General features: G+C 47.2%; 1 protein-coding gene across 1 annotated transcript in view; it reads left to right on the top strand.

The window, feature by feature from the left end:
• The first annotated feature begins 1,170 nt into the window (after positions 1-1,170).
• LOC124550708 (auxin response factor 6-like) overlaps positions 1,171-27,361 on the top strand; it is a 70,627-nt gene continuing 44,436 nt past the window's right edge. Inside the window, exons 1-2 of the mRNA XM_047125431.1 lie at positions 1,171-1,329; positions 7,232-7,446. Of these exons, the coding sequence (XP_046981387.1) occupies positions 1,171-1,329; positions 7,232-7,446 (374 nt within the window). The remainder of the gene's footprint in view (positions 1,330-7,231; positions 7,447-27,361) is intronic.

Below are 27,361 nucleotides of genomic sequence, written 5' to 3'. Positions count from 1 at the left end.
TTCATATTCAGGGAATAAGTTGTAACAAAACAGTTATTTCAGTGGCATGTGCGACTATAAGTGTCTTAATGCTCTTACTATTATAAATGTCTTGAAGCTAAGACTTTTAATTTAGTTTAGTTTAAATTTTAGTGGTGCTTGACCCTAGACTGCAGCCTACATAGCCTAGGGCCCTGAATGGGAATGCAAAAGACATCTACTCATCATTTAAGTGAGTCTCTGCTTAGAACTGAAGTGCCTGTTTTCTCTAGAATCGAATTGTTGTCCACGCCATTTTTCTCCTGATGAAGGATACGTTGATTCCTCCCAAAGTTTGAGCCAGAATGTTCTACTACTTTCTAAATAAAATTTTCTAAATAAATCTATGTCACGATGCTGTGCAGATTATATTTATATGTTTTGACGATGCCATTATGACCTTATCACTTTAGGACAACGTGTAAAAAAAGATCTGAGGACGGTCATTACAGACTGAAACCGGTCATCATCTAAAGAATTGATATTGTGATTAAAGACTGGAATAAAAAACATTTGACAGTGTTGGATCACTATTTGTACATGCGACTATGTTGCAGTTGGTGAAACTACTCCTTTCTGTACTTCTCGGCCAGTCAGTCTACCTTTAAATAGGACAGTGCTGCAGTCATGAACATTTACAGACCAAAGAAAGCGAATACAGAATTTGAAATTCTTTGTCAGGTTGAAGAGTAGAAGATAAAAGAATTTAAGGAATGCAAAAGAAAAACAATAATTAAAATTATGCTCGGTCAAGAAGTTGGCTCACTTCTCGGTGATAGACTTGTCGGTCCTATAGCTGTTCCCTCTGATGAAGGACAAAATCCCGAAAGCTTGAGTCTGTGTGTTATCGGTTTTAGCTTGGACAGTGCTGCACCCATGAACATTTATGTACCAAAGAAAGTGAATACAGAAATTGAAATTCTTTGTCAGGATGAAGAGTAGAAGATAATAGGATTTAAGTTACATACTTCTAGAGGAATGCAAAAGAAACACAATAATTAGAGTTACGCTGAGTCCACATGTGTGTTGGCTCACGTCTCTGTGATACACTTGTTGCTCCTATAGCTTTTGCCTCTGATGAAGGACAATATCCCGAAAGCTCGAGTCTGTGTGCTATAGGTTTTCAGCTTAGTGTCTGAGACTTGCAGAGCCATGCTGATAGCGGACGGGCGTGGTGCGCGGGTGTTGCAGCTGAACCAGCAGGCGCAGGCCGAGTCGGAGCAGCAGCAGCAGCTGAGCCAGCAGCAGCAGCAGCAGCTCAACGGCTTCATCGAGAGCAGCCCCATCTACGTGACGTCGCTGCAGTCGCAGGCGCCGCCAGCCGCCCCCACCACGCGCCTCAAGCAGGCCCCGCCCACTACCACCGCCACCTCCACCGCCGGCTCCAAGACCCCCTCCAAGGTACGTCGCGAGCTCCTGCGCTCCGAAACTGCAGTGCTGTACGCTCTGGACAACTGGGGAGAGCGAATAGATTTTACACGAAACGACTGAGTAGACACTGTGGTCGGGGAGGGAACGGTGATTGAACTGTGGTACTACCCAATTCCTTAGAAAATCAAAATTACAATCTCACCATAGTTATTTAAAGGAAATGGGAAGCCCGGGATCACTGGTAATGAAGAAGCTTGTGATTGTTTTACAGTTTGAATTTGACTCGAAACAGACTTTATTATAAACTTCAGTTCGGACATTTGCCATTTTACTGATGCAATATACACCACTGGCCATTAAAAATTGCTACACCAAGAAGAAATGCAGATGATAAACGGGTATTCATTGGACAGATATATTACACTTGAACTGACATGTGATTACATTTTCACGCAATTTGGGTCCATAGATCCTGAGAAATCAGTACCCAGAACAACCACCTCTGGCCGTAATAATGGCCTTGATACGCCTGGGCATTGACTCAGAGCTTGGATGGCGTGTACAGGTACAGCTGCCCATGCAGCTTCAACACTATACCACAGTTCATCAAGAGTAGTGATTGGCCTATTGTGACAAGCCAGTTGCTCGGCCACCATTGACCAGACGTTTTCAGTTGGTGAGACATCTGGAAAATGTGCTGGCCAGGGCAGCAGTCGAGCATTTTCTGTGTCGAGAAAGGCCCGTACAGGACCTGCAACATGCGGTCGTGCATTATCCTGCTGAAATGTAGGGTTTCGCAGGGATCGAATGAAGGGTAGAGCCACGGGTCGTAACACATCGGAAATGTAGCGTCCACTGTTCAAAGTGCCGTCAGTGCGAACGAGAGGTGACCGACACGTGTAACAAATGGTACCCCATACCATCACGCCGGGTGATACGCCAGTATGGCGATGACGAAAACACGCTTCCAATGTGCGTTCACCGCGATGTCGCTAAACACGCATGCGACACTCATGATGCTGTAAACAGAACCTGGATTCATCCGAAAAAATGACGTTTTGCCATTCGTGCACCCAGGTCCGTCGTTGAGTACACCATCGCAGGCGCTCCTGTGTGTGATGCAGCGTCAAGGGTAACCGCAGCCATGATCTCCGAGCTGATAGTCCGTGCTACTGCAAACGTCGTCGAACTGTTCGTGCAGATGGATGTTGTCTTCGAAACATCCCCATCGATCGAGACATGGCTGCACGATCCGTTACAGCCATGCGGATAAGATGCCTATCATATCGACTGCTAGTGATACGAGGCAGTTGGGATCCAGCACGGCGTTCCGTATTATTACAGTCATTGGATCTGGACCAACGCGAGCAGAAAATGTCGCTATACGATACACCGCAATCGCGATAGACTACAGTCCGACCTTCATCAAAGTCGGAAACGTGATGGTACGCATTTCTCCTCCTTACACGAGGCATCACAATAACGTTTCACCAGGCAACGCCGGTCAACTGCTGTTTGTTGGAAACTTTCCTCATGTCGGCACGTTGTAGGTGTCGCCACCGGCGCCAACCTTGCGTGAATGCTCTGAAAAGCTGATCATTTGCATATCACAGCATCTTCTTCCTGTCGGTTAAATTTCGCGTCTGTAGCACGTCATCTTCGAGGTGCATTAATTTTAATGGCCGGTAGTGTACAAATCTTCACTTTGAGTGAATTACATAAACACGAATAAGAATCATATTATTTTGCTTCCGCAACCAAAATCATTGATAGTAGATATGGTTATTAATCAATCACAAACAATGGTTCTTGTTTAACCATGTCTCAAGAGACTAATAACACTATATACTTCCAACCATACACCGCCACATAATACCACAACTTCACGAAAAACAAAGATCTTGAAGCTTAATAAAACTGAACTGCTCACACAAAGGTCCACAGTGAAACATGCCTATACTAAAATACAAAGTGGGCCAACCAAGGTCGCAAAACTTGCACACAGGAATAATAACAACTTGGTCGTTCATTAAAGATGCACAAATGATTAAGATTAATGTTAAATAAGAAGAGCTAGTAATAACTCAAACAATAAACTGACTTACAGTAACGCCAATATTAACAAGGTTACTTCAGTTGATTAAGGGACATAATGAGTCAGAAGGATTCCCAAATTGCACTTTAGAGAACAGCGTTAAGGCCAGTAGCAGTGTTTGGAAGCAATAACGCTACGGCCGGCAGGCAAAACGAGCGTTCACTCCCCACGGCTTGTGCACAGGGTCACATAGCAGGCGGTACATATTTATATATAATCCGACCGGCCCCACAATGAGCAGTCCTGACGAGAATCCATAACCGCGCCGACACCAGGGAACGAGCAGTCTTAACAAATGGCCTGCAGCACAGATTGCAATGAAAACAAGGTCAAATCACAGCCACACTGGAATATATAATTATTGTGTCTCACTCTTTAGAGGCACAAAACGCGTTACTAAATGCAAATAAGTCGGAGGCCGAGTTGATAGGAGCTGAAGGAGTCCAGGTTGCAATAATATGCGGTACGGCACACTGTTAGAGACGAGGATTATTATTTAAGAAACACATAGTACAATGAAATTACTTGTCTTCAGTAGTTTGTAGGACTGCAGCTGAGGCTATGAACTGACAATCTCGTAACATGGAATACCGTGAACTAATACAACATATTCTCAGGGACTAAGCCTGATGGGCCCTCCTCAGAGAATCAATGCAAACATTACAGAACTGATTATGAAAGTGCGTCTGCCTGGGTTGAAGTCTAGCTAAGAAGTGCACGAGGCACACTCCAGTTGCCGGCCGCGGTGACCGTGCGGTTCTGGCGCTGCAGTCCGGAGCCGCAAGGCTGCTACGGTCGCAGGTTCGAATCCTGCCTCGGGCATGGGTGTGTGTGATGTCCTTAGGTTAGTTAGGTTTAAGTAGTTCTAAGTTCTAGGGGACTTATGACCTAAGATGTTGAGTCCCATAGTGCTCAGAGCCATTTGAACCACACTCCAGTTCCGTCGAGCTGCACAGCCCGCTAGAGTGCGCTGTGCTCGGCAGACGACGGGCTGCCAACCCTGTGTTGGCGCGGCGTTGTAGTAGTATCTGTGGCAGTGATACTACAATAATAAGCATGCCCCCAAATTCTTAAGGAGCAATACTCTAACATAGCCCGTCTCCCAGTAAATTAGCTGGAAACTTAGAAATCACTTCCAGTTGCCTTAAGGCAGTTTCAACATTAAAGAAACATACTAAATGCTACCGTGACAAATGATTAAACCATTAACTCTACAGCTGCCCGGCCCGCATCTCATGGTCGTGCGGTAGCGTTCTCGCTTCCCACGCCCGGGTTCCCGGGTTCGATTCCCGGCGGGGTCAGGGATTTTCTCTGCCTCGTGATGGCTGGGTGTTGTGTGATGTCCTTGGGTTAGTTAGGTTTAAGTAGTTCTAAGTTCTAGGGGACTGATGACCATAGATGTTAAGTCCCATAGTGCTCAGAGCCACGTAAACAACCGCAGCCAGTCCCAAAGCGGACAGTATGTCCTAAAAAAAGTTAAAATTTGCACGAAAACCACTTAAAACAGACACTCCACGGAAGATCAAAAATGAAATGAGGAATATCAGCCTCCTTAAAATAGCCGCTGTGGAACCAAGTTCAGAATCATCTCCGGCAGCTTCCCATGCCGCAATAAGTTTCAACAATCTTCTTAGTTAAACACAGAATAAAAGTCATACGTAACTTGGATCTTGCAAATTACGAACTGGGAAGCTGTTCAGCGAGAGACGGCGAACCCACCACAATTTTGCACGTCAAGGCGCCCAATGATCGGCAGCATCCGGAGCGGCAAAAGAAAAGGGCGGCGAGCACGACGAGGCCCCTGCACCACGGTTAGGGACGCGGGCCTGTTTTCAACACAAGTTGCCTCGTTGAACGCCGTCCGCAGACTGATCCGTCGCACGTTCACCCAGGAAAGCCGCCGGAGGGAGCAGTCACAGATAGCGAGACAGCCGAACACCGATATCAGCGATTCAAGTCGAACACCGTAGTGCCAGCCGGCACGGCTCAGTGATGGTGGTGGGGTCTCCACTGTGTGCGGGCACTTCAGAGCGGGGGAGGAGCACTTCAACAGCTGGAGGTTACTCACAAACGGAGCCTGTAGGCTACAGCTAGTGACTGTGCAAACGATATTATTAACAGGTTATGGCAGTAGGATAAATAATTCGACCTCGCTGTCTGGTTCCCTCCTCACAAACGAACCAACCAACCAACCTACCAACCTACGAGGGCAGTTCAATAAGTAATGCAACACATTTTTTTTCTCGGCCAATTTTGGTTGAAAAAACCGGAAATTTCTTGTGGAATATTTTCAAACATTCCCGCTTCGTCTCGTATAGTTTCGTTGACTTCCGACAGGTGGCACCGCTGTACGGAGCTGTTAAAATGGCGTCTGTAACGGATGTGCGTTGCAAACAACGGGCAGTGATCGAGTTTCTTTTGGCGGAAAACCAGGGCATCTCAGATATTCATAGGCGCTTGCAGAATGTCTACGGTGATCTGGCAGTGGACAAAAGCACGGTGAGTCGTTGGGCAAAGCGTGTGTCATCATCGCCGCAAGGTCAAGCAAGACTGTCTGATCTCCTGCGTGCGGGCCGGCCATGCACAGCTGTGACTCCTGCAATGGCGGAGCGTGCGAACACACTCGTTCAAGATGATCGACGGATCACCATGAAACAACTCAGTGCTCAACTTGACATCTCTGTTGGTAGTGCTGCCACAATTGTTCACCAGTTGGGATATTCAAAGGTTTGTTCCCGCTGGGTCCCTCGTTGTCTAACCGAACACCATAAAGAGCAAAGGAGAACCATCTGTGCGGAATTGCTTGCTCGTCATGTGGCTGAGGGTGACAATTTCTTGTCAAAGATTGTTACAGGCGATGAAACATGGGTTCATCACTTCGAACCTGAAACAAAACGGCAATCAATGGAGTGGCGCCACACCCACTCCCCTACCAAGAAAAAGTTTAAAGCCATACCCTCAGCCGGTAAAGTCATGGTTACAGTCTTCTGGGACGCTGAAGGGGTTATTCTGTTCGATGTCCTTCCCCATGGTCAAACGATCAACTCTGAAGTGTATTGTGCTACTCTTCAGAAATTGAAGAAACGACTTCAGCGTGTTCGTAGGCACAAAAATCTGAACGAATTTCTCCTTCTTCATGACAACGCAAGACCTCACACAAGTCTTCGCACCCGAGAGGAGCTCACAAAACTTCAGTGGACTGTTCTTCCTCATGCACCCTACAGCCCCGATCTCGCACCGTCGGATTTCCATATGTTTGGCCCAATGAAGGACGCAATCCGTGGGAGGCACTACGCGGATGATGAAGAAGTTATTGATGCAGTACGACGTTGGCTCCGACATCGACCAGTGGAATGGTACCGTGCAGGCATACAGGCCCTCATTTCAAGGTGGCGTAAGGCCGTAGCATTGAATGGAGATTACGTTGAAAAATGATGTTGTGTAGCTAAAAGATTGGGGAATAACCTGGTGTATTTCAATGCTGCATAAAACAACCCCTGCTTCAGAAAAAAAATGTGTTGCGTTACTTATTGAACTGCCCTCGTATCTGGCACCACCCGTGCTCCCCTGCACCTCAGCTTTACCTTCGTGTCTTCCAGAATCTCTGTTGTTAGTTCCCGTGTAGCACTGTCCAGTACTGTGTCCTCCAGAACCCTCCCAAAAGCCGGCAGCCCCGCCTGTAGATGAGCTTCTGTCCATCCGAGCTGGCTGGTTGGTGTGATCCGCGCGTTGTGGCTGCTGTCGCAGGCGGGCAGCGGCGCGCTGAGCAACGGCCACGCCCCCCAGCCGCCGGCGCAGTCGCAGTCCGAGGACTCTGGAGACACGCTGGAGCTCAAGCAGGACCTGAGCGACGACCAGGAGCACGACCGCGACCAGCCGCCGGCCGCCAACACGACCGTCACCACGGCCATCGTGGAGGCGCCCGCGCACGAGCAGCTCATCGACAACAACGCCGGCTCCAGGTAGGGGGGACTGGGCTGCTGCTGCTGCTGCTACTGCTGCTTCTCTAGCCTACACCACCGCTACCTGCTCTCTGGTGACCCAGCCCCGCAGTGCCCTTGTGGTCAGGCATTAACGGTGCGCCATGTTTTATTGTCGTGTCCCCGTTTTAGTCAATTTCGTGTTGTCCTGTCCCTGCCATCTACCTTACCGGATGTTTTAGCTGATGACGCTCGAGCAGCTGCTCGTCTTCTGCGTTTTATAACTTTAACTGGCTTGACCAAAGACATTTAACCTTTTTACTTATTTCATCTGCATCTTTGTCAGGTCCTTTTGATGTCCCCCCATCCCCTTGAGTTTTAGCAGGTTGCTTGTGCTCTAACACCAGTGACTGGGCGCTAATGACCTCAGCAGTTGAGCGCCCTTAAACCCTACCAAAAAAAAAAAAAAAAAAAAAAAAAAAATAGGCTACACCAGCCACCGACGGCGGCGTGGCGTGCACTTTCCACAAGGGTCGCTACACTTCCAGTCATCTATACAGATATTTGTAATTTTGCATTAACCTGAAAGCAGTCTTGCCCACAGGAATAAATTTTATGATGTGGTGCTTAGCTCGTTTTATGTCGGCTTCGCTGCCTTCTTCGGGGTATTGTTGGCACACATATTGTCAGTCGAGGAAAGTACATTACACTATTGAAATATTAATAGTGAGGCGATATTGTTACTTCTTACCTTTAACAGTACAAATCAGTGGTTCGCAACAGGTGGTGCTATGCCAGAGGGGTCCGCAAGATGCTACTAGAATAAAAAATATCTTAAATATATTTCCTATGATAACAGACTTTTTGTTTTTGCCGCTTCCTGCATGAGCAGAGCTTTAGCGAACGCAAACTTCTGCATCTACCGTCTTCCTGGAGCCAACTGACACTAGCACACTCTAGCGCAAAACTGGAATTAGATAGAGGCTAATAGTTCTGCTGTATGCCGTTAGACTGCGCGCTGCCTCTTTGCAGCTGACAACTGACCGTCACTTTACACAGAAACTCGCGTTTCAGACGACAATCGGCCCTTGTCAATTTATTGCCAGTGTTTTCACAGGCCGTGTTGTTTACATATTCAATATTCTGTATTAAAACAGTGCTGTTTGTAAAGCGTTGTTTTTCGCGGAAGCTACAGTTCGCGTAGTTAAAAACGGACCGTTGGTTAAAAAGTGGTTTGTTAAAACGAGAAAGGCCTACAGATGAAGAGGAAGTACCAAAAGTACCAAGTATCAAAAATAGAAAACATATAAAAAGGCTCTTAATTTGGCTTTTTTAGGTACTTGGTACTGTGATATGACAAGGTATCAATCATGCTCGATGAGGGGGCCCTCGAGAAAATTTTGTTGGCAACCCCTGGTATAAATCAATGTTGAAAATTACACCTTTCACCACCTTCTACACGCGCAGTAAAATTTATTTGTGATACAAAGTCAACATGCACACCACTCAAGTTCTTGCAAATGTTAAACTGGTCGCTGCACTTTATTCCAAGCACCGCAAGTTTTCGCTATCTGCAGACTCAAGAAACATCAGATGGGTCATATTATGTGCCGGCCTGTAGTAACCGCAATTCTTCTAAGTTGTCAGTGAAGATTCATCGGGACAGTCGACAGTACGTGTAGTCCACACGCGGTGGAGGCGGCTTACAAAACCTTCGGTCGACCAATACAGTACTGCTCGTCACTTACCAGCAGGATTAGCAGGAAGAACAGGCGAGATCCAAAGAAGACCAGCACATTTTTGGTCGCGTAAGTGTGAAAGCGTGACATAGGTGCTCGTACAACTCCAGTGGCAGAAACACACATCGCCTGTGAAGGTGTAACTTACTGTCAAAACTTTGAGAGTGTACCTCCGTCGAAGAGTCGCCACGTTCCTTCCTCCAAAATACACCTCGAGAGAAAACCGTGACGCTTACGTCAGAGAATTCTGAACTAGGACGGAGGCTTACACACGGTTGTTCTTCCTGCGGGCCGTTCGCGAATGGAACTGCAAAGGGACAAATTGCACATGAAATACCCTCCGCCTCATACCGTAAGTTTGGCTGCAGAGTATACATAGACGAGCTTGTACGGTTGATGGCGGTCCTGGATTCCGCCACAAGCCGTCGAGGTCCGCCATTTCTCGGCTGAAGTGCCGTGATGAAAGACTCCGAAGACCAGCAATCGCCAGTGAGGTAACGCAATGGTTGGAAGCCACGGGGAGTGTCTTCGGTTGTTCGACCTTGTGGACAAGACCGCTACACGCCCGCGTTTCGTGAAGCTCGCAGCTTTATACACTCCTGGAAATTGAAATAAGAACACCGTGAATTCATTGTCCCAGGAAGGGGAAACTTTATTGACACATTCCTGGGGTCAGATACATCACATGATCACACTGACAGAACCACAGGCACATAGACACAGGCAACAGAGCATGCACAATGTCGGCACTAGTACAGTGTATATCCACCTTTCGCAGCAATGCAGGCTGCTATTCTCCCATGGAGACGATCGTAGGGATGCTGGATGTAGTCCTGTGGAACGGCTTGCCATGCCATTTCCACCTGGCGCCTCAGTTGGACCAGCGTTCGTGCTGGACGTGCAGACCGCGTGAGACGACGCTTCATCCAGTCCCAAACATGCTCCATGGGGGACAGATCCGGAGATCTTGCTGGCCAGGGTAGTTGACTTACACCTTCTAGAGCACGTTGGGTGGCACGGGATACATGCGGACGTGCATTGTCCTGTTGGAACAGCAAGTTCCCTTGCCGGTCTAGGAATGGTAGAACGATGGGTTCGATGACGGTTTGGATGTACCGTGCACTATTCAGTGTCCCCTCGACGATCACCAGTGGTGTACGGCCAGTGTAGGAGATCGCTCCCCACACCATGATGCCGGGTGTTGGCCCTGTGTGCCTCGGTCGTATGCAGTCCTGATTGTGGCGCTCACCTGCACGGCGCCAAACACGCATACGACCATCATTGGCACCAAGGCAGAAGCGACTCTCATCGCTGAAGACGACACGTCTCCATTCGTCCCTCCATTCACGCCTGTCGCGACACCACTGGAGGCGGGCTGCACGATGTTGGGGCGTGAGCGGAAGACGGCCTAACGGTGTGCGGGACCGTAGCCCAGCTTCATGGAGACGGTTGCGAATGGTCCTCGCCGATACCCCAGGAGCAAAACAGTGTCCCTAATTTGCTGGGAAGTGGCGGTGCGGTCCCCTACGGCACTGCGTAGGATCCTACGGTCTTGGCGTGCATCCGTGCGTCGCTGCGGTCCGGTCCCAGGTCGACGGGCACGTGCACCTTCCGCCGACCACTGGCGACAACATCGATGTACTGTGCAGACCTCACGCCCCACGTGTTGAGCAATTCGGCGGTACGTCCACCCGGCCTCCCGCATGCCCACTATATGCCCTCGCTCAAAGTCCGTCAACTGCACATACGGTTCACGTCCATGCTGTCGCGGCATGCTACCAGTGTTAAAGACTGCGATGGAGCTCCGTATGCCACGGCAAACTGGCTGACACTGACGGCGGCGGTGCACAAATGCTGCGCAGCTAGCGCCATTCGACGGCCAACACCGCGGTTCCTGGTGTGTCCGCTGTGCCGTGCGTGTGATCATTGCTTGTACAGCCCTCTCGCAGTGTCCGGAGCAAGTATGGTGGGTCTGACACACCGGTGTCAATGTGTTCTTTTTTCCATTTCCAGTAGTGTATTTCCTTAAACTGAGAGCTAGTTTCTACCCTTTGCCGAAGAGCGATATTCAGTTTTCAGATGACTCCACAGTACTGTAGTTTTTATCGGAATAAAATTGTTCATAGGTATCATCTAATCACTGAAAATATGGATATCATTTTTTTTCTCTGGTTGATCAATTTCTGTTCAGGATAGCATAGTAGTATGTTCTGCCAGTCAGTAAGACATCAGTATAGTCCCGAATTCTGTTAAGCCTGGTGTATTGGATGGCATCACCATTTCTGTTGTATTCAGTCCACTCAGATCGTGTGCCAGAATGCCGACAAGGTAATGACTCCCTGTGACCCCATTATATTCCTCAGATACTTCAGAACATAAAGTACACCTAGAAAAGCTTCAGTGTGCCACAGAATCATCTTCTTGAAAGACAGGCTATATTAGTAGCAACGTCAGACGTTTAGCAGGTCATGCAGTCATCTGTGATGTGATGTCTGAAAAGAGCAGCACAAATATTCAGTGAGAGTTTGATAAAATTCTAATGTGGTGCAAAGGACTGCAATTAGTTAAAACGTTCAGATACCTAAAACGGTATACATGGTAGAACGAAAAAAATATCAGTGAGTCATAGTTGGGATCGGTCAATTCATACAAGTACCGGAGTGTACCAATCTCTGCGGATATGAAATTGGATGACCACATCGGCTTATTTGTTGGTAAGACAGGTGGAAAACCGCAATTCAGACGTAGGACAATGGGAAAATTCGGTCAATATGTGAAAGATATTGCTTACAGAACATACCATTTTTTGTATTGCATGCGAAAGTTGTCTGAGTTAACCACGTTAGCTACACAATTACAGTGTGACAAAACTAATCAAAGTCACCACATGTATTGCAAGTAAGGTAAACACAGTTCTAACGCTTGTGAAGAATGTCAATATAAAATGCACAAGTACACTACTGGTCACTTGGTCATAAATTCCAACATTTTAAGCCCATTTGAGGGGCGTTGGCCTGCAGGTGGAAGTGGGTCAATGTAGAGAACTCGGTGACAGGTCGATGTTGACTGGAAAGCAACTCCGTGGTGACTAGAGGGCAACTCGATGCTGACTCGAAGGCAACTCGCTGTCCTCGGACCCTGCACAACCTAAGTAAACGACGAGCAGATGAATACAATCACACTTCAGTACGGAGCACACGGCTGGCGTAGTAAAGTAGTGCAGCTACGTTGGCAGCACGTGGCAGAATTGGCCCCATCCGTAACGCAGTCCTTCGACGTACTGCTGTTAAGCTGTTTACGCCTGCGAGTACGCAACCGTGCAGACACAGCTGTAGTGCAGGAAGTCGCAGCCCGCCTGAAATACAATAGTACCAGGCACGGCTAACAGGGGTTGCTGAATCAAAGTAGGGCAGCATGTATGATGACAGGCTGTTTGATCCATGGGAAAATGTCACGGAGCTTTTGGAAAATCCTGAACCTGTCTATGCTTGTCTATCGCATGAAAGCCAACTTAGCTAAGGTTCAAGAACCAGTACTAAATGAAGAATCTAAGACTACGCCACGCGCTCCTATGTATCGCCATACGTATCGTGATGACAAGATTAAACTAATTATAGCAGCCACAGAGACATTTAAATAGTCAGTTTTCCCGCACTCCATACACGAATCGAATTGCAAGAAGTTCTACTTACGGTATACAGGGACGTTTCCTCCGGCATCCACATCACGTTAGTTTGGTGAGTGTAGGTGCAGATGTACGTACGGCCTGTGACAAAAGTATCTTGAGAACGGTTCAGTATGGTATTGCTATGATAGACTGAAACTTGGAGATAGGAGACGAGGTACTGGTGGAAGTAAAACTGTGAGGAATCGTGATTGAGTAGCTCAGTCGGTAGAGCACTTGCCCGCGAAAGGCAAAGAGGTCCCGATTTCGAGTCTCGGTGCGGTACACGGGTTTAATCTACCAGGAAGTTTCATATCAGCGCACAATCCACTACAGAGTGAAAATTTCATTCTGGAGCGATAGCTTGTCCAAGCTCAATCCCCCAGTCGCGCTTGTCCACGGCTGGCGTGATACTTCTACATCTACATCACATACTCCGCAAGCCACCTGACGGTGTGTGGCGGAGGGTACGTTGAGTACCTCTATCGGTTCTCCTTTCTATTCCAGTCTCGTATTGTTCGTGGAAAGGGGGATTGTCGGTATGCCTCTGTGTGGGCTCTAATCTCTCTGATTTTATCCCCACGGTCTCTTCGCAAGATATGCGTAGGAGGGAGCAACATACTGCTTGACTCCTCGGTGAAGGTATGTTCTCGAAACTTCAACAAAAGCCCATACCGAGCTACTGAGCGTCTCTCCTGCAGAGTCTTCCACTGGGGTTTATCTATCATCTCTGTAACGCTTTCGCGATTGCTAAATGATCCTGTAACAAATCGCGCTGTTCTCCGTTGGATCTTCTCTATCTCTTCTATCAACCCTATCTGGTACGGGTCCCACACTGCTGAGCAGTATTCAAGCAGTGGGCGAACAAGTGTACTGTAACCTACTTCCTTTGTTTTCGGATTGCATTTCTTTAGGATTCTTCCAATGAATCTCAGTGTGGCATCTGCTTTACCGACGATCAACTTTATATGGTCATTCCATTTTAAATCACTCCTAATGCCTACTCCCAGATAATTTATGGAAGTAATTGCTTCCAGTTGCTGACCTGCTATATTGTAGCTAAATGATGAGGGATCTTTCTTTCTATGCATTCGCAGCACATTACACTTGTCTACATTGAGATTCAATTGCCATTCCCTGCACCATGCGTCAATTCGCTGCAGATCCTCCTGCATTTCAGTACAATTTTGCAGTGTTACAACCTCTCTATATAGCACAGCATCATCCGCACAAAGCCTCAGTGAACTTCCGATGTCATCCACAAGGTCATTTATGTATATTGTGAATAGTAACGGTCCTACGACAGCCCCCTGCGGCACGCCTAAAATCACTCTTACTTCGGAAGACTTCTCTCTTCTACTTACTTACTCCTCGGCTCTACAACCCTTGAAGGGCCCTGCCATTCTATCCGATCTACGGCTTTCCGTCTCCATCCTCTGACACCCAGCTTTCTCACGTCTTCTTCAACTCCATCCACCCATCTCTTTCTGGGGCATCCCCTCCGCCGTCTGTCTCCAGCCTTGCCACCACGAATCCTCTTACACGCTGTATCTTCTTCCACTAGAGACCACGTGCCCTGCCCACAGCAACCTTCTTATTTTAACGGTGATGTCACGTGTGATAAGGCCAGTGTGCCGCGTTACTCGCGGGTCAGTCCGCCGCTGCCTCGACTGCTGTGGCCGCGGTTTCAAAGGCGGGATCTGAAGCGTTTGCCGCGGTCGGCGCACTGACCTCACGGGATTCGGAGCCGCCGGCCCGGAACAGCAGGTGCGGCGGCCTTCACAGCAGGTCGGGTCTCCCAGCATCGCCGACCCTGCAAGCGCGCCCCAGGCCGGCGGGGTCCGCCGCGGGTGGCGGTTCTTCCTTAGCTCAAAAGTCACGTCTTTTAGCGCCCGCAACATGCACTGATCAAACATGTGTCTTAATATCATTAGCTGCTTTCTAAAAATATACAGAGTGTTACAAAAAGGCACTGCCAAACTTTCAGGAAACATTCCTCACACACAAATAAAGAAAAGATGTTATGTGGACATGTGTCTGGAAACGCTTAATTTCCATGTTAGAGCTCATTTTAGTTTCGTCAGTATGTACTGTACTTCCTCGATTCACCGCCAGTTGGCCCAATTGAAGGAAGGTAATGTTGACTCCGGTGCTTGTGTTGACATGCGACTCATTGCTCTACAGTACTAGCATCAAGCTGGTCTGCTGCTTTCGGCATTTTAAGTTAAGTCGTCTTTTGCCCAGGCGTCACTGACCGTTTGATAATCTCGCATGTATAATTTAAAAAAATATTTTGAAATTTCCAGAATGAGATTTTCACTCTCAGCGGAATGTGCGCTGATATGAAACTTCCTGGCAGCTTAAAACTATGTGCCGGACCGAGACTCGAACTCGGGGTCTTTGCCTTTCGCATAGTCCTAGAGCACTTGCCCGCGAAAGGCAAAGGTCCCGAGCTCGAGTCTCGGTCCGGCACACAGTTTTAATCTGCCAGGAAGTTTCATATCAGCGCACACTCCCCTGCAGAGTGAAAATCTCATTCTGGAGACATCCCCCAGGCTGTGGCTAAGCCATGTTTCCGCAATATCCTTTCTTTCAGGAGTGCTAGTTCTGCATGTTCGCAAGAGAGCTTCTGTTAAGTTTGGAAGGTAGGACACGAGGTACTGGCAGAAGTAAAGCTGTGAGGGCGGGGCGTGAGTCGTGCTTGGGTAGCTCTGTTGGTGGAGCACTTGCCCGAGGCAAAGGTCCCGAGTTCGAGTCTCGCTCCGGCACACAGTTTTAATCTGTCAGGAAGATTCATTTTGAAATTTTCTTGTCATTCCACATTTCTTTGAATCACTTCTGATGCAATTTACTGTTCGTTAAGTAATTGTATTTTCCTCCTTGCTTAAGAAGGAAGCTGTCATTTTTCGATATTGTCTTAATGATGCCCACATGTTGATAGTACGTTAGCTGTTTTTGTAAATGTGGTCTTGAATAAATTATTGATCTACTAGTCGTTGTGTTTAAGGACCTTCCATGCTAATCTCGACTTTCTAAGTCAGAATACCATAAGTGGAACTCCTTACAATTCGATTCGCGTATGGAGTGGGGGAAAACTGACTATATAAATGTCCCTGTGCCTGCTGTAATTAATTTAATCTTGTCCTCACGATACGTATGGCAACGATACCTAGGAGCTCGTGGTGTATTCAACAGGTTAGTGTTCATCACGGACGTGGTTTTGCAGTCAGTGCAATGTTTACAAATGCGGAGTTGGCAGATTCCCATTTGACGTATGGATTAGCACGGGGCAATAGTCGTGGCGCGGTACGTTTGTATCGGGACAGATTTCCAGACCGAAGGTGTCCCGACAGGAAGACGATCGAAGCAATTGATCGGCGTCTTAGGGAGCACGGAACATTCCAGCCTATGACTCGCGACTGGAGAAGACCTAGAACGACGAGGGCACCTGCAATGGACGAGGCAATTCTTCGTCCAGTTGACGATAACCCTAATGTCAGCGTCAGAGAAGTTGCTGCTGTACAAGAAAACGTTGACCACGTCACTGTATGGAGAGTGCTACGGGAGAACCAGTTGCTTCCGTACCATGTACAGCGTTGCAGGCACTATCAGCAGCTGATTGGCCTCCACGGGTATACTTCTGCGAATGGTTCATCAAACAATGTGTCAATCCTCATTTCAGTGCAAATGTTCTCTTTACGGATGAGGCTTCATTCCAATGTGACCAAATTGTAAATTTCGACAATCGACATGTGTGGGCTGACGAGAATCCGCACGCAATTGTGCAATCACGTCATCAACACAGATTTTCTGTGAACGTTTGGGCAGGCATTGTTGGTGATGTCTTTATTGGGCCCCGTGTTCTTCCACCTACGCTCAATGGAGCATGTTATCATAATTTCATACGGGACATTCTACCTCGCTGCTAGAACATGTGCCTTTACAAGTACGACACAACATGTGGTTCGTGCACGATGGAGCTCCTGCACATTTCAGTCGAAGTGGTCGTACGCTTCTCAACAACAGATTCGGTGACCGATGGATTGGTAGAGGCGGACCAATTCAATGGCCTCCACGCTCTCCTGACCTCAACCTTCTTGACTTTCATTTATGGGGGCATTTGAGTCTACGCAACCCCGGTACCAATTGTAGAGACTCTTCGTGCTCGTATTGTGCACGGCAGTTATACAATATGCCATTCTCCAGGGCTGCATCAGCGCATCAGGGATTCCATGCGACGGAGGGAGGATGCATGTATCCTCGATAACGGAGGACATTTTGAACATTTCCTTTAACAAAGTGTTTGAAGTCACGCTGGTACGTTCTTTTGCTGTGTGTTTCTATTCCATGATCAATGCGATTTGAAGAGAAGTAATAAAATGAGTTCTAACATAGAAAGTAAGCGTTTCCGGACCCATGTCCACATAACGTATTTTCTTTCTTTGTGCGTGAGGAATGTTTCCCGAAAGTTTGGCCGTACCTTTTTGTAACACCCTGTATTTTCAAATGATATGTCTAAAATTGCTGTTCGCAATGCCAGAAACTCTGTGTGAGTAACAAACCAACACAAATATAAAAAAAAATAATTAAATAGCACTGTAATACCAAGGGTGTTATAACCCTTTAAACTAAGAATTGATGGATGATAATTAATTGGAACCCTCAGGTGCCGACAGGTGTTGCTTATATACCTCGATGGGGACAGCTGAAAACGTGTGCCCCGACGGGGACTCGAACCCGGGATCTCCTGCTTACATGGCAGATGCTCTATCCATCTCAGCCACCGAGGACACAGATGAATAGGTTCGAGTCCCGGTCGGGGCACACGTTTTCAGCGTGGTATATCAACAACACCTGTCGGCAGCTGAGAGTTTCATTTAATTACCGTTTATTCTAGAGAAGCTGCACGGTCATCAATGGTATCTGTTCTTTCGACAATAGTTACTATCTTCATATAAACAATTGATGGTTCATTTTTTTTGCCATACTCACATTCACTGATCAGCCAAAACATTATGACCACTGGCCATGCAACGTTGGATACCGCTTGGTGGCGTTGTGTGGGCACGTGACGCAGTAACAAAAGTACGTAAGCGTAGCAGACACGGACGGGGATAACCTTAGCAAACATGTGGGCTGCAAGTGGGGGAATTCATTGCGATAAGCGAGTTTAACATAGGGCGCACAATTATTAAGCAGAGCCTGTGAACGAGTCTCTCGAAAACGGCGAAGACGGTCGGATATTCATGTGCTACTGTCGTGAGCATCTACCGAAAGAAGTAGAAGGTCAGTGAAACTACCGCTAGGCGGTAAACGGATGGCCGTCAACGACTCTTCGCAGAGTGTGGGGCGTGGAGCCTTGTCTGGTCTGTAAAGCAGTATACAGGGTGAAAAGTATTTAAACCGACAAACTCTGGGAGGTTGTAGGGGACATCAAAACAAAAAATTTTCTCTAATGTCATTTTTTCCGATGAGGAGTATTTAAAGCGGTGGAGGAAGATTTCTCTGGCGGCAAATTAATTAAACCAACAAACACTTTTCCATTTTTTTTATCACCAAGAGACAACAACTAGGTAGCAGATACGGCCCAATTAAACAGTCTCCAACAACACCGACCCACACATTAACGAAGAACCGCACTTGATGAACGCTAGTAACTGTGGCACGTGTGTTATCCTCACTGCAAACACGCGAATTGTGCATGTTGAAGACTCCATCACGCCCGAACGTTGCTTAATCGGTAAAAAACACAGAGGATGGAAATGTAGGATGCATTTCACACTGTCCCAGGTACCACTGCGAAAACTGTACTCTGGGTGGATAATCAACTGGTTCCAGGTTGTGGGCACGCTATAAGTGAAATGGACGTAACAATTGCTCTCGAAGGACTGTTCTTACAGTCGTCTGATTCGTCCCCATGTGACGTGCAATTGCACGAGTGCTGATTGAAGGATCCCGCTCCACATGCTGCAAGACAGCTTCCTCAAATTGCAGCGTTCTTACCGTGCGACGGCATCCCTGTCCATGTAATCTGCTAATAAGTGACCCGGTCCCACGCAGACGTTGGTACACAGCAGCAAAGGTCGTATGATGCGGGATACGGCGATTAGGATATTGTTGTTGATAAACCCGCTGTGCAGCTCGTCCGCTGTGGTGCGCTACGTAGTACGCACCAACCATTCAGTGTACTCACTCCAGGTGTATCGCTCCATTAGTAAACAGAGACAATGCACTACTACACTGGTGGACAGCAGTTGCCTACGACTGAAGAGCGTAATACGCCCTCTAACAACTGAAGAGCGCAATACGGTCTCCAACGGTTTAAATGATCCTCGCAGGAAAAAATGACATTAGGGGAAAATATTTGTTTTGATGTACCCTACAACCTCCCAGAGTTTGTCGTTTTAAATACTTTTCACTCTGTAGACGGAGACCTGTGGCACCTCTGCCGAAACAGCACAATGTTGGCGCACGTACAAGTGTTTCGGAGCACACCGTTGATTGTACATTGTCGAACATGGAGTTCCGCAGCAGACCACCCCTTACGTGTTCTCATGTTGACGCAACGACATCGTCAACTATGATTGCAGTGTGCTTTGGACCATCGGAATTCGACCGTTAATCAATGGAAACGCGTCGGCTTTTCGGGTGAATCACTTTTTTGCTACAGTAGTCGATGGTCGTCTCAACGGACGCCGTCATCGAGATGAATGGCGGCTGGAAACGTGCAGCGCGCCACGGACGGAGGCTGATGGGAGCAGTATTATGCTGTGTGGAGACATTCTCCTGCGCTTGCGTGGGGCCTGTGGTAGTAATCGAAGACACGCTGATGGCTGCGAACCGCCTACATCTCCTCATACTTGATCTCTTACCCGACAGCGACGTCATGTTTCAGCAGTATAACTGTGCGTGTCTCGGAGCCAGAAGCGTGCTACAGTGGTTTTTTAAGAGCATTACGGTGAACTAACGTTGATGTCTCGGCGACCAAATTCGCCTGATGCAAAGACTGTGGAATCCATCTGGGTCGCTATGGGCCGTCTCACTGCCTACAAAAATTAGCTGCCCTTTATTTACGCGAATTGCATGATGTGTGCACAGACATCTAATGCGACATACCTCCACAAAACTAACAACAAACTATCGGGTCCCTGATACTTGGAGTCGTTCGGAAGACGGACAAAATAAGCTATTAAGCAAGTGGCCATAATGTTTTTGCTCATCAGTGTGAGTTACAACAAAGATATGCAAACTAATACTAAACGTTCTGAACACACATGTGGTACTATAAACAGAATATTAAGCAACAAGAAAAGGAATCAACCGAAAATGAAAGTTTATAAACTGACAGTATCACAAGTTACAATATTTGGGACTGAGACTAGGTTTGCCTACACAAAAAGACATTAGTAAGATCCAAACAGCAGAAGTGAGATTTTTAAGACGGAGTAAAGGATATGTTTAGATGGTAGTTCAAAAGAACTTTATAACACTGTGGAAAAAGTGGACAACTACAGAAGAAAATGGAAAACACATATCAGAATCAGTGAGGATAAGTAAAGGGATAAGGCTACATCAGACACAAGGAAGAAGAGGACTGGAAGGCCTGGGAAAACATGAATCTCAATTGCCAACTGTGACCTTCCTGTGTCAAAAGTGTCACATTTAATAATAAAACACTGCTATAATGAATTTCTTGCGGAGCTATACGTTTTGTCCCCTTCTGTAGACAGCATCTTTAAAGAGGTGGTTGTAGGTTCCATCAATCTTCCTAGTCACAATATGGCCAGTACCAAGTAAGGGTACGAATCAGACCTTTATAGAGCCTATAAAGCAAGGAGAAACTAGAGCCGTAATTTTTCCTGAGGGCATGAAAGCAAAACGAGGATAATGGAATGCAGTCGATTTAAGTCGGGTGATGTTGAGGGAATTATATTAGGAAATGAAACACTTAAAGTAGTAAAGGAGTTTTGCTATTTGGGCAGAAAAATAACTGATGATGGTCGAAGTAGAGAGGATATAAAATGTAGACTGGCAAGGAAAACGTTTCTGAAGAAGAGGAATTTGTTAACATCGAGTATAGATTTAAAGTGTCAGGAAGTCGTTTCTGAAAGTATCTGTATGGAGTGTAGCCATGTATGGAAGTGAAACGTGGACGATAAATAGTTTGGACAAGAAGAGAATAGAAGCTTTCGAAATGTGGTGCTACAGAAGAATGCTGAAGATTAGATGGGTAGATCACATAACTAATGAGGGGGTATTGAATAGAAATGGGGAGAAGAGGAGTTCGTGGCACAACTTGACTAGAAGAAGGGACCGGCTGGTAGGACATGTTCTGAGGCATCAGGGAATCACAAATTAGCATTGGAGGGCAGCGTGGAAGGTAAAAATCGTAGAGGGAGACCAAGAGATGAACACACTAAGCAGATTCAGAAGGATGTAGGTTGCAGTAGGTACTGGTAGATGAAGAAGCTTGCACAGGATAGAGTAGCATGGAGAGCTGCATCAAACCAGTCTCAGGACTGAAGACCACAACAACAACAAGCCACCTAGAAGATATCCTCTGCAGATGACCACCAAGCGTTGGGTTTCAACAAGAAATTCATTCAACCACAGCACAACAGCTCGGAATGTCTCCGTAAGTGCAATAGTTTCAATACATACGTAAATGTTTTAGTTACAACGCAGTGCACAGCCGAAATTTTTTTTTCTGGCAAACACGCAATACGCAACAAATCAGCAGGGAGTAAGAAACAGCGCGCAATGACGTAACCCTAAGACCAAAAAAAAAAATGCATCACGAAGGAATTATCCGAAAGAAACGGAATTCGGTACATGTGATGTGCATGTACAGACAAACAGATGGTTATAATTTCAGAAAAATTAGATGATTTATTCATGACAAATAGCTTCACAAATTGACCGAATCAACAACATGTTCGTCCTCCTTGGCTCCTGTGTAAGCAATTACTCCGTTTGGCATTGACTGACAGTTGTTTTATGTCCCCCTGCGGTATATCGTGCCAAATTCTGTCCAACTGGCGCCTTAGCTCATGAAAATCCCGAGCTGCTGGCAGGACGCAGCCGATAATGTTCCAAACGTTCTCATTTGGGGAGAGGCCGAGGTAGGATTTGGCAAGTACGAAGACAGCATTGGAAACTCTCGCCGAGTGCAGGAGGGCACCTTCTTTGCTGAATTGTAATACAAGGATGGTTTGCCACGGAGGGAAACAAAACACGACGCACAGTGCCGACCACTGTACTCTAAGAGTGACGCGGAAGACGACCAAAGGGGCTAAAAATTAAAGTATTCCGCTGTGTTTTCCCATCTCTGTGTAATGGCTTAGGGCTTTTGTTATGGTTTTCGCCATTAGACAGGTTGATTGACGAGGAAGGTTCGTATATATAACTTAATACTGTCCGGTGACATTAATGTGACCGCTTGAGAAAAGCCAGAATAGCTATCTTTTGGAATTTGCGCGTGGTCGCGGGAGATTTTGTAGTGCCGACTTGTGCTCTCGTGTGATTTCCGCGGCTTCTGCAGTGAAGACGTAGTATGCATTTAGAAGTGAATGTCTCGCGAGCTATGTTGTTGTTCATAACTAATTACGTGCTGTAGGAATCAATTGTTTCCCTGTTATTCAACTTATATATTATTTAATTGCTGGACCATCGATACCAACAAGTGTTTTTCAGAAATATACCGCATTCTCAAAAGTACTTCTACTATCCTACTGGATCATTTACAGTCGTTAAATAGTACCTGCAGATTTTATTGAACCGCACTCTTTCATTATATTGTATGCTGTAGATTCAGCAGTTTCAGCAGTTGATGTGGCAACTACGCATCCCAGCCCCTAGACAACGAAACCACCCAAAACTTTAAATATTGCAACTCAGAGTCTGAGGGTACGTAGTTGAGGGTCACCACATCACACATCATCACATCATTTTTATTTTATTTTATTTTTTTTTTTTTTGTAAAGCCCGCAAAGCGAACAGCCCGATAGAGATAGTTCCACAGATTCTGCGTTGGCCTTAAATGTGGGGAGATTGGTGGGCGGGGGAGTACGGTAAACTAATGCTTGTGCTCTTCGAACCACACACGTACACGGCGAGGTGTGTGACACGTTGCATTGCGCTGCTGGTAGATGCCATTGTGCCGAGGACAAAACAGACTGCATGTAGGGGTGGACACGGTCCGCATGGATAAATGTGTACATGTGCTCATCGCGAATGACAAGATTTCCTAGCGAATACAATGAAAACATTCCGCAGACCATAACGCTACCCTCTCCGGCGTAGATCTTTCCGAAGTTAGCTGCATGCTGTTTGTTTTCAGAAGTTTCAAGCCCTATGGAGCATAAAATGCGATTCACCTGAAAAGGCCAGCTGTCGTCACTCAGTTGACGTTCAGCTGCGGTACTGGCGTGAAAATTCCAGCCTTCGTCGCCGATGAATAGGAGCTGGCATGGGTGTGTGGACCGGACGCCAGCTGGCTGAATGGTCGTTGAGGAGGCACTCGTTGATAGCCCCTTGATTTATCTGAGCCTTCGGTAACTCAACCGTTACACGTCTGTTTGTGCTTGCCTCAGTGACCGAGCGGTTCTAAGCGCTTCAGTCTGGAACCGCGCGACCGCTACGGTCGCAGGTTCGAATCCTGCCTCGGGCACGGATGTGTGTGACGTCCGTAGGTTAGTTAGGTTTAAGTAGTTCTCAGTTCTAGGGGACTGATGACCTCAGATGTTAAGTCCCATAGTGCTCAGAGCCATTTGAACGGCTGTTTGCTGTCGTTAATCTCCTGTGAACGCATCGTGGCGCATCACATTTATCACAACGGTTTTGGGTTAGGCCATTTTGCCATGCCCGGTATATTTAAACCACGACGGCACGTGAACAGATTTCAGACTTATCCGTTTCTAAAATGCTTCCACCCTTGTTCCGAAAGCCAACGATCGTGCGTTTTTGGAGGTCAGATAAATAGCTCCGTTTCCGTATTACGACGATTGCATCGGTTTCCACCTCTCCACGACACGCTTTATACAGGGTGATTTTTTTTTTCCCACCGTGTACAAACTCTAGGAATTGATCGATAAGAGAATACGGAACAAAAAAGGTCTAGTGAAGTTACGTCCGGAAATGCGTGGTTGAGGTGCTAGAGAATATTTATTCAACCATACTTTGTTACAGGGACTGCGGTCAAATACGCGCTGTACCATGCAGCCACAGTCGCAGTATGCGTGGTTTCCTCCCAGAGGGTTCCTCTTACGTCGTGCCCTAGCGCCCTCTCCTGCCATAGTAATTGTTAACGTTGTGTCCGATTCACTTCTGTTGTTGACTCACCTTCTAGTGGATGTGATACACAGTGGTTCCGTATTCGGATCGAGAGCTTGCCGACTTGGTGTTTACTTACGCGAAGGCAAATGGCAACGAGCGGCGGGCAGCGAGGTTGTTTCAGGAGACCCGTCTCCGCCGTCAACAACGACAGCATTCAATGTTTGCAACAGTGTTTCACAGTTTGTCTGAGACAGAATCGTTCCAGGAAGCAGGAAATCGTGATGGACGTACTCGAAATGTTCGGACACCAGACTGGAGGGAAACGTCATTAAGAGTGTGGAAGGCGACCGCCGCGTCAGTACCAGACTGCTGGCTGGCCAGTACAGGGTGAGACAGACGACCATATGGAACATTCTCCATTTCAATTGTTCCTACCCTTGTCACTTACAGCGTGTGCAGATACTACTAGCGACAACTTTCTACATCGGGAGCGGTTTAGTAATTGGTTTTTTCACCAGGCGACCACGATTTTGGGATTCACAGATCAGGCCACCTTTATGCGGAGTAATATCTTCAACTTTCATAACAGTCATCTGTGGGATAGTATGCAGAACCCCCATGGTATCGCGTCAGCGAATCATCAGAATCGGTGCAGCCGGAACGTGTGGGCCGGGATAACTCGCGGTCATATTCTGGGACCAGTCTTCCTTCCACGCCGCCCAACAGGCCGGAACTACCGGCGTTTCTTGCTGGTGATTTTGCCTCCCCTGCTCAAAGAAGAGCCACTGATGATTCGAAGCGTTACGTGGCTGTTACATGGTGGTGCTCCACCCCACTTCGCCGTTAACATCTGGACGCATCTCAGTCGTGTCTTCCCTGGTCGATGGCTAGGACGAGGGAGTCCAGATGCACGGCCTGCTCGTCCACCAGATCTCAACCCGTGTGATTTCTGGTTATGGGGCCATGTCAACAGTATTGTGAATGCTGAGTCCATTCCAGATGTGGAGACACTGGAGCAGTGTATTCGTGCTGCCTTGGGCGGTGATCGGATGCAGCCTGACCGATGTGCACGTGTGACATGCTACGGCGCGTACGCGCATTCGTTGAGGCAGCTGGAAACCATTTTCAACACGTACCGTTACTGTGTGGATGCATGGTACTGCGGGTATTACATCTTACTCTCTGTAACAACGTATGATTAAATAAATGGTCACTAGCATGGAAAGGAAGCATTTCGGGACACAAGTTCCTTATACCTTTTGTAAGTAAGCTGTTTAGGTTTTTATGTTGGTAACGCCATGTAGCGCTCTATATGAAAATCACTGACTGTGCTGTGTGCAGTCTGTGGCTCGTTTGCATTGTTGGAATTTGCTATTGTAGTGTTGGGCAGTTGGATGTGAACAGCACCTAGCGTTGCGCAGTTGGAGGTGAGCCGCCAGCAGTGGTGGATGTGGGGAGAGAGATTGCGGAGTTTTGAGAGCGGACGATCTGGACCAGTGTCCATCAGAAAGAGTAAATTTGTAAGACTGGATGTCTGTCATATATATATATATATATATATATATATATATATATATATATATATATATATATGGTGAGTCACCTAACGTTACCGCTGGATATATTTCGTAAACCACATCAAATACTGACGAACCGATTCCACAGACCGAACGTGAGGAGAGGGGCTAGTGTAATTGTTTAATACAAACCATAAAAAAATGCACGGAAGTACAAACCTACGTTTTTTTAAAATGGAACCACGTTATTTTTGTTAGCACATCTGAACATATAAACAAATATGTAATCAGTGCCGTTTGTTGCATTGTAAATGTTAATTACATCCGGAGATATTGTAACCTAAAGTTGACGCTTGAAACCTCCGACGTTCAGTTGCGTGTTGTAACAAACACGGGCCACGGTCGGCGAGCAGCGTCTGCAGGGACATGTTTACGATGACGACCGTGTTTACGAGTGTGGCTGTAGTGCACTGTTGTGGTTTGGTCTAGCTGTCGCAGTGTCCGCATGTAGCGCTTGCTGCTATTGTTATTCTGCATTCGTCTCCGCACGCAGACCAACTGTAGTACACTGTGTTACCAGACGTCTGTGATAGTGTAGTGTTGTAGGAACTGTGACCATAGTGTATTCGAACTCTGTAAAGGCGGAGATGATACTCATCTAAGGCGAGTGTAGACGAAATGCAGCTGAAGCCTGCAGGGTGTATGCAGAACGGTACCCGGACAGAGAGCATCCAACGTGCCGCAAATTGCAAAACATCTACCACCAACTGTATCCAACAGGTATGGTCGTAGCACGCAAACGGGTCCGTAACAGGCCCGTCACAGGAGAAGCGGATCAAGTTGGTGTGTTAGCTACTGTTGCCATGAACCCACACATGAGTACGTGGGACATTGCGAGAGCCGGTGGACTGAGTCAAAGTAGTGTCATGTGCATACTGCATCGTCACCGCTTTCACCCGTTTCATATGTCGCTACATCAGCAATTACATGGTGATGACTTTAATCATCGAGTGCAATTCTGTCAATGGGCATTAACAGAGAATGGGTTCCAGTTCCACCCGTTTACCCATGAAGCGGGTTTCACAAACCACGGGGCAGTGAATCTACGGAACATGCATTACTGGTCCGTGGACAATCATCGCTGGCTCAGACAGGTAGAGCGACAGCGACCGTGGACTGTAAATGTATGGTGCGGAATCATTGGCGACCACCTCATTGGTCCTCACTTCATTGCAGGGGCCCAAACAGCTGCAACATACATCGCGTTTCTACAGAATGATCTGCCAACGTTCCTCGAAAATGTCCCACTGGAAACGCGTCGACGTATGTGGTATCGGCATGATGGTGCACCTGTACATTCCGCAATTAACACTAGGCTGACCCTTGACAGGATGTTCGACGGGCGTTTCATAACACGTAGAGGACGCATAACTTGGCCAGCCCGTTCTCCTGATCTTACACCTCTGGACTTCTTTCTGTGGGGTACGTTAAAGGATAATGTGTACCGTGATGTGCCTACAACCCCAGAGGATATGAAACAACGTATTGTGGCAGCCTGCGGCCACATTACACCAGATGTACTGCGGCGTGTACGACATTCATTACGCCAGAGATTGCAATTGTGTGCAGCAAATGATGGCCACCACATTGAACATCTATTGGCCTGACATGTCGGGTCACACTCTCTTCCACTCCGTAATTGAAAACGGAAACCACGTGTGTACGTGTACCTCACCCCTCATGGTAATGTGCATGTGCGTCAG

This window comes from Schistocerca americana, chromosome 9, assembly GCF_021461395.2.
Source record: "Schistocerca americana isolate TAMUIC-IGC-003095 chromosome 9, iqSchAmer2.1, whole genome shotgun sequence".
NCBI classification, from domain to species: Eukaryota; Metazoa; Arthropoda; class Insecta; order Orthoptera; family Acrididae; genus Schistocerca; species Schistocerca americana.
This window is presented reverse-complemented; position numbering and strand designations above follow the sequence as displayed.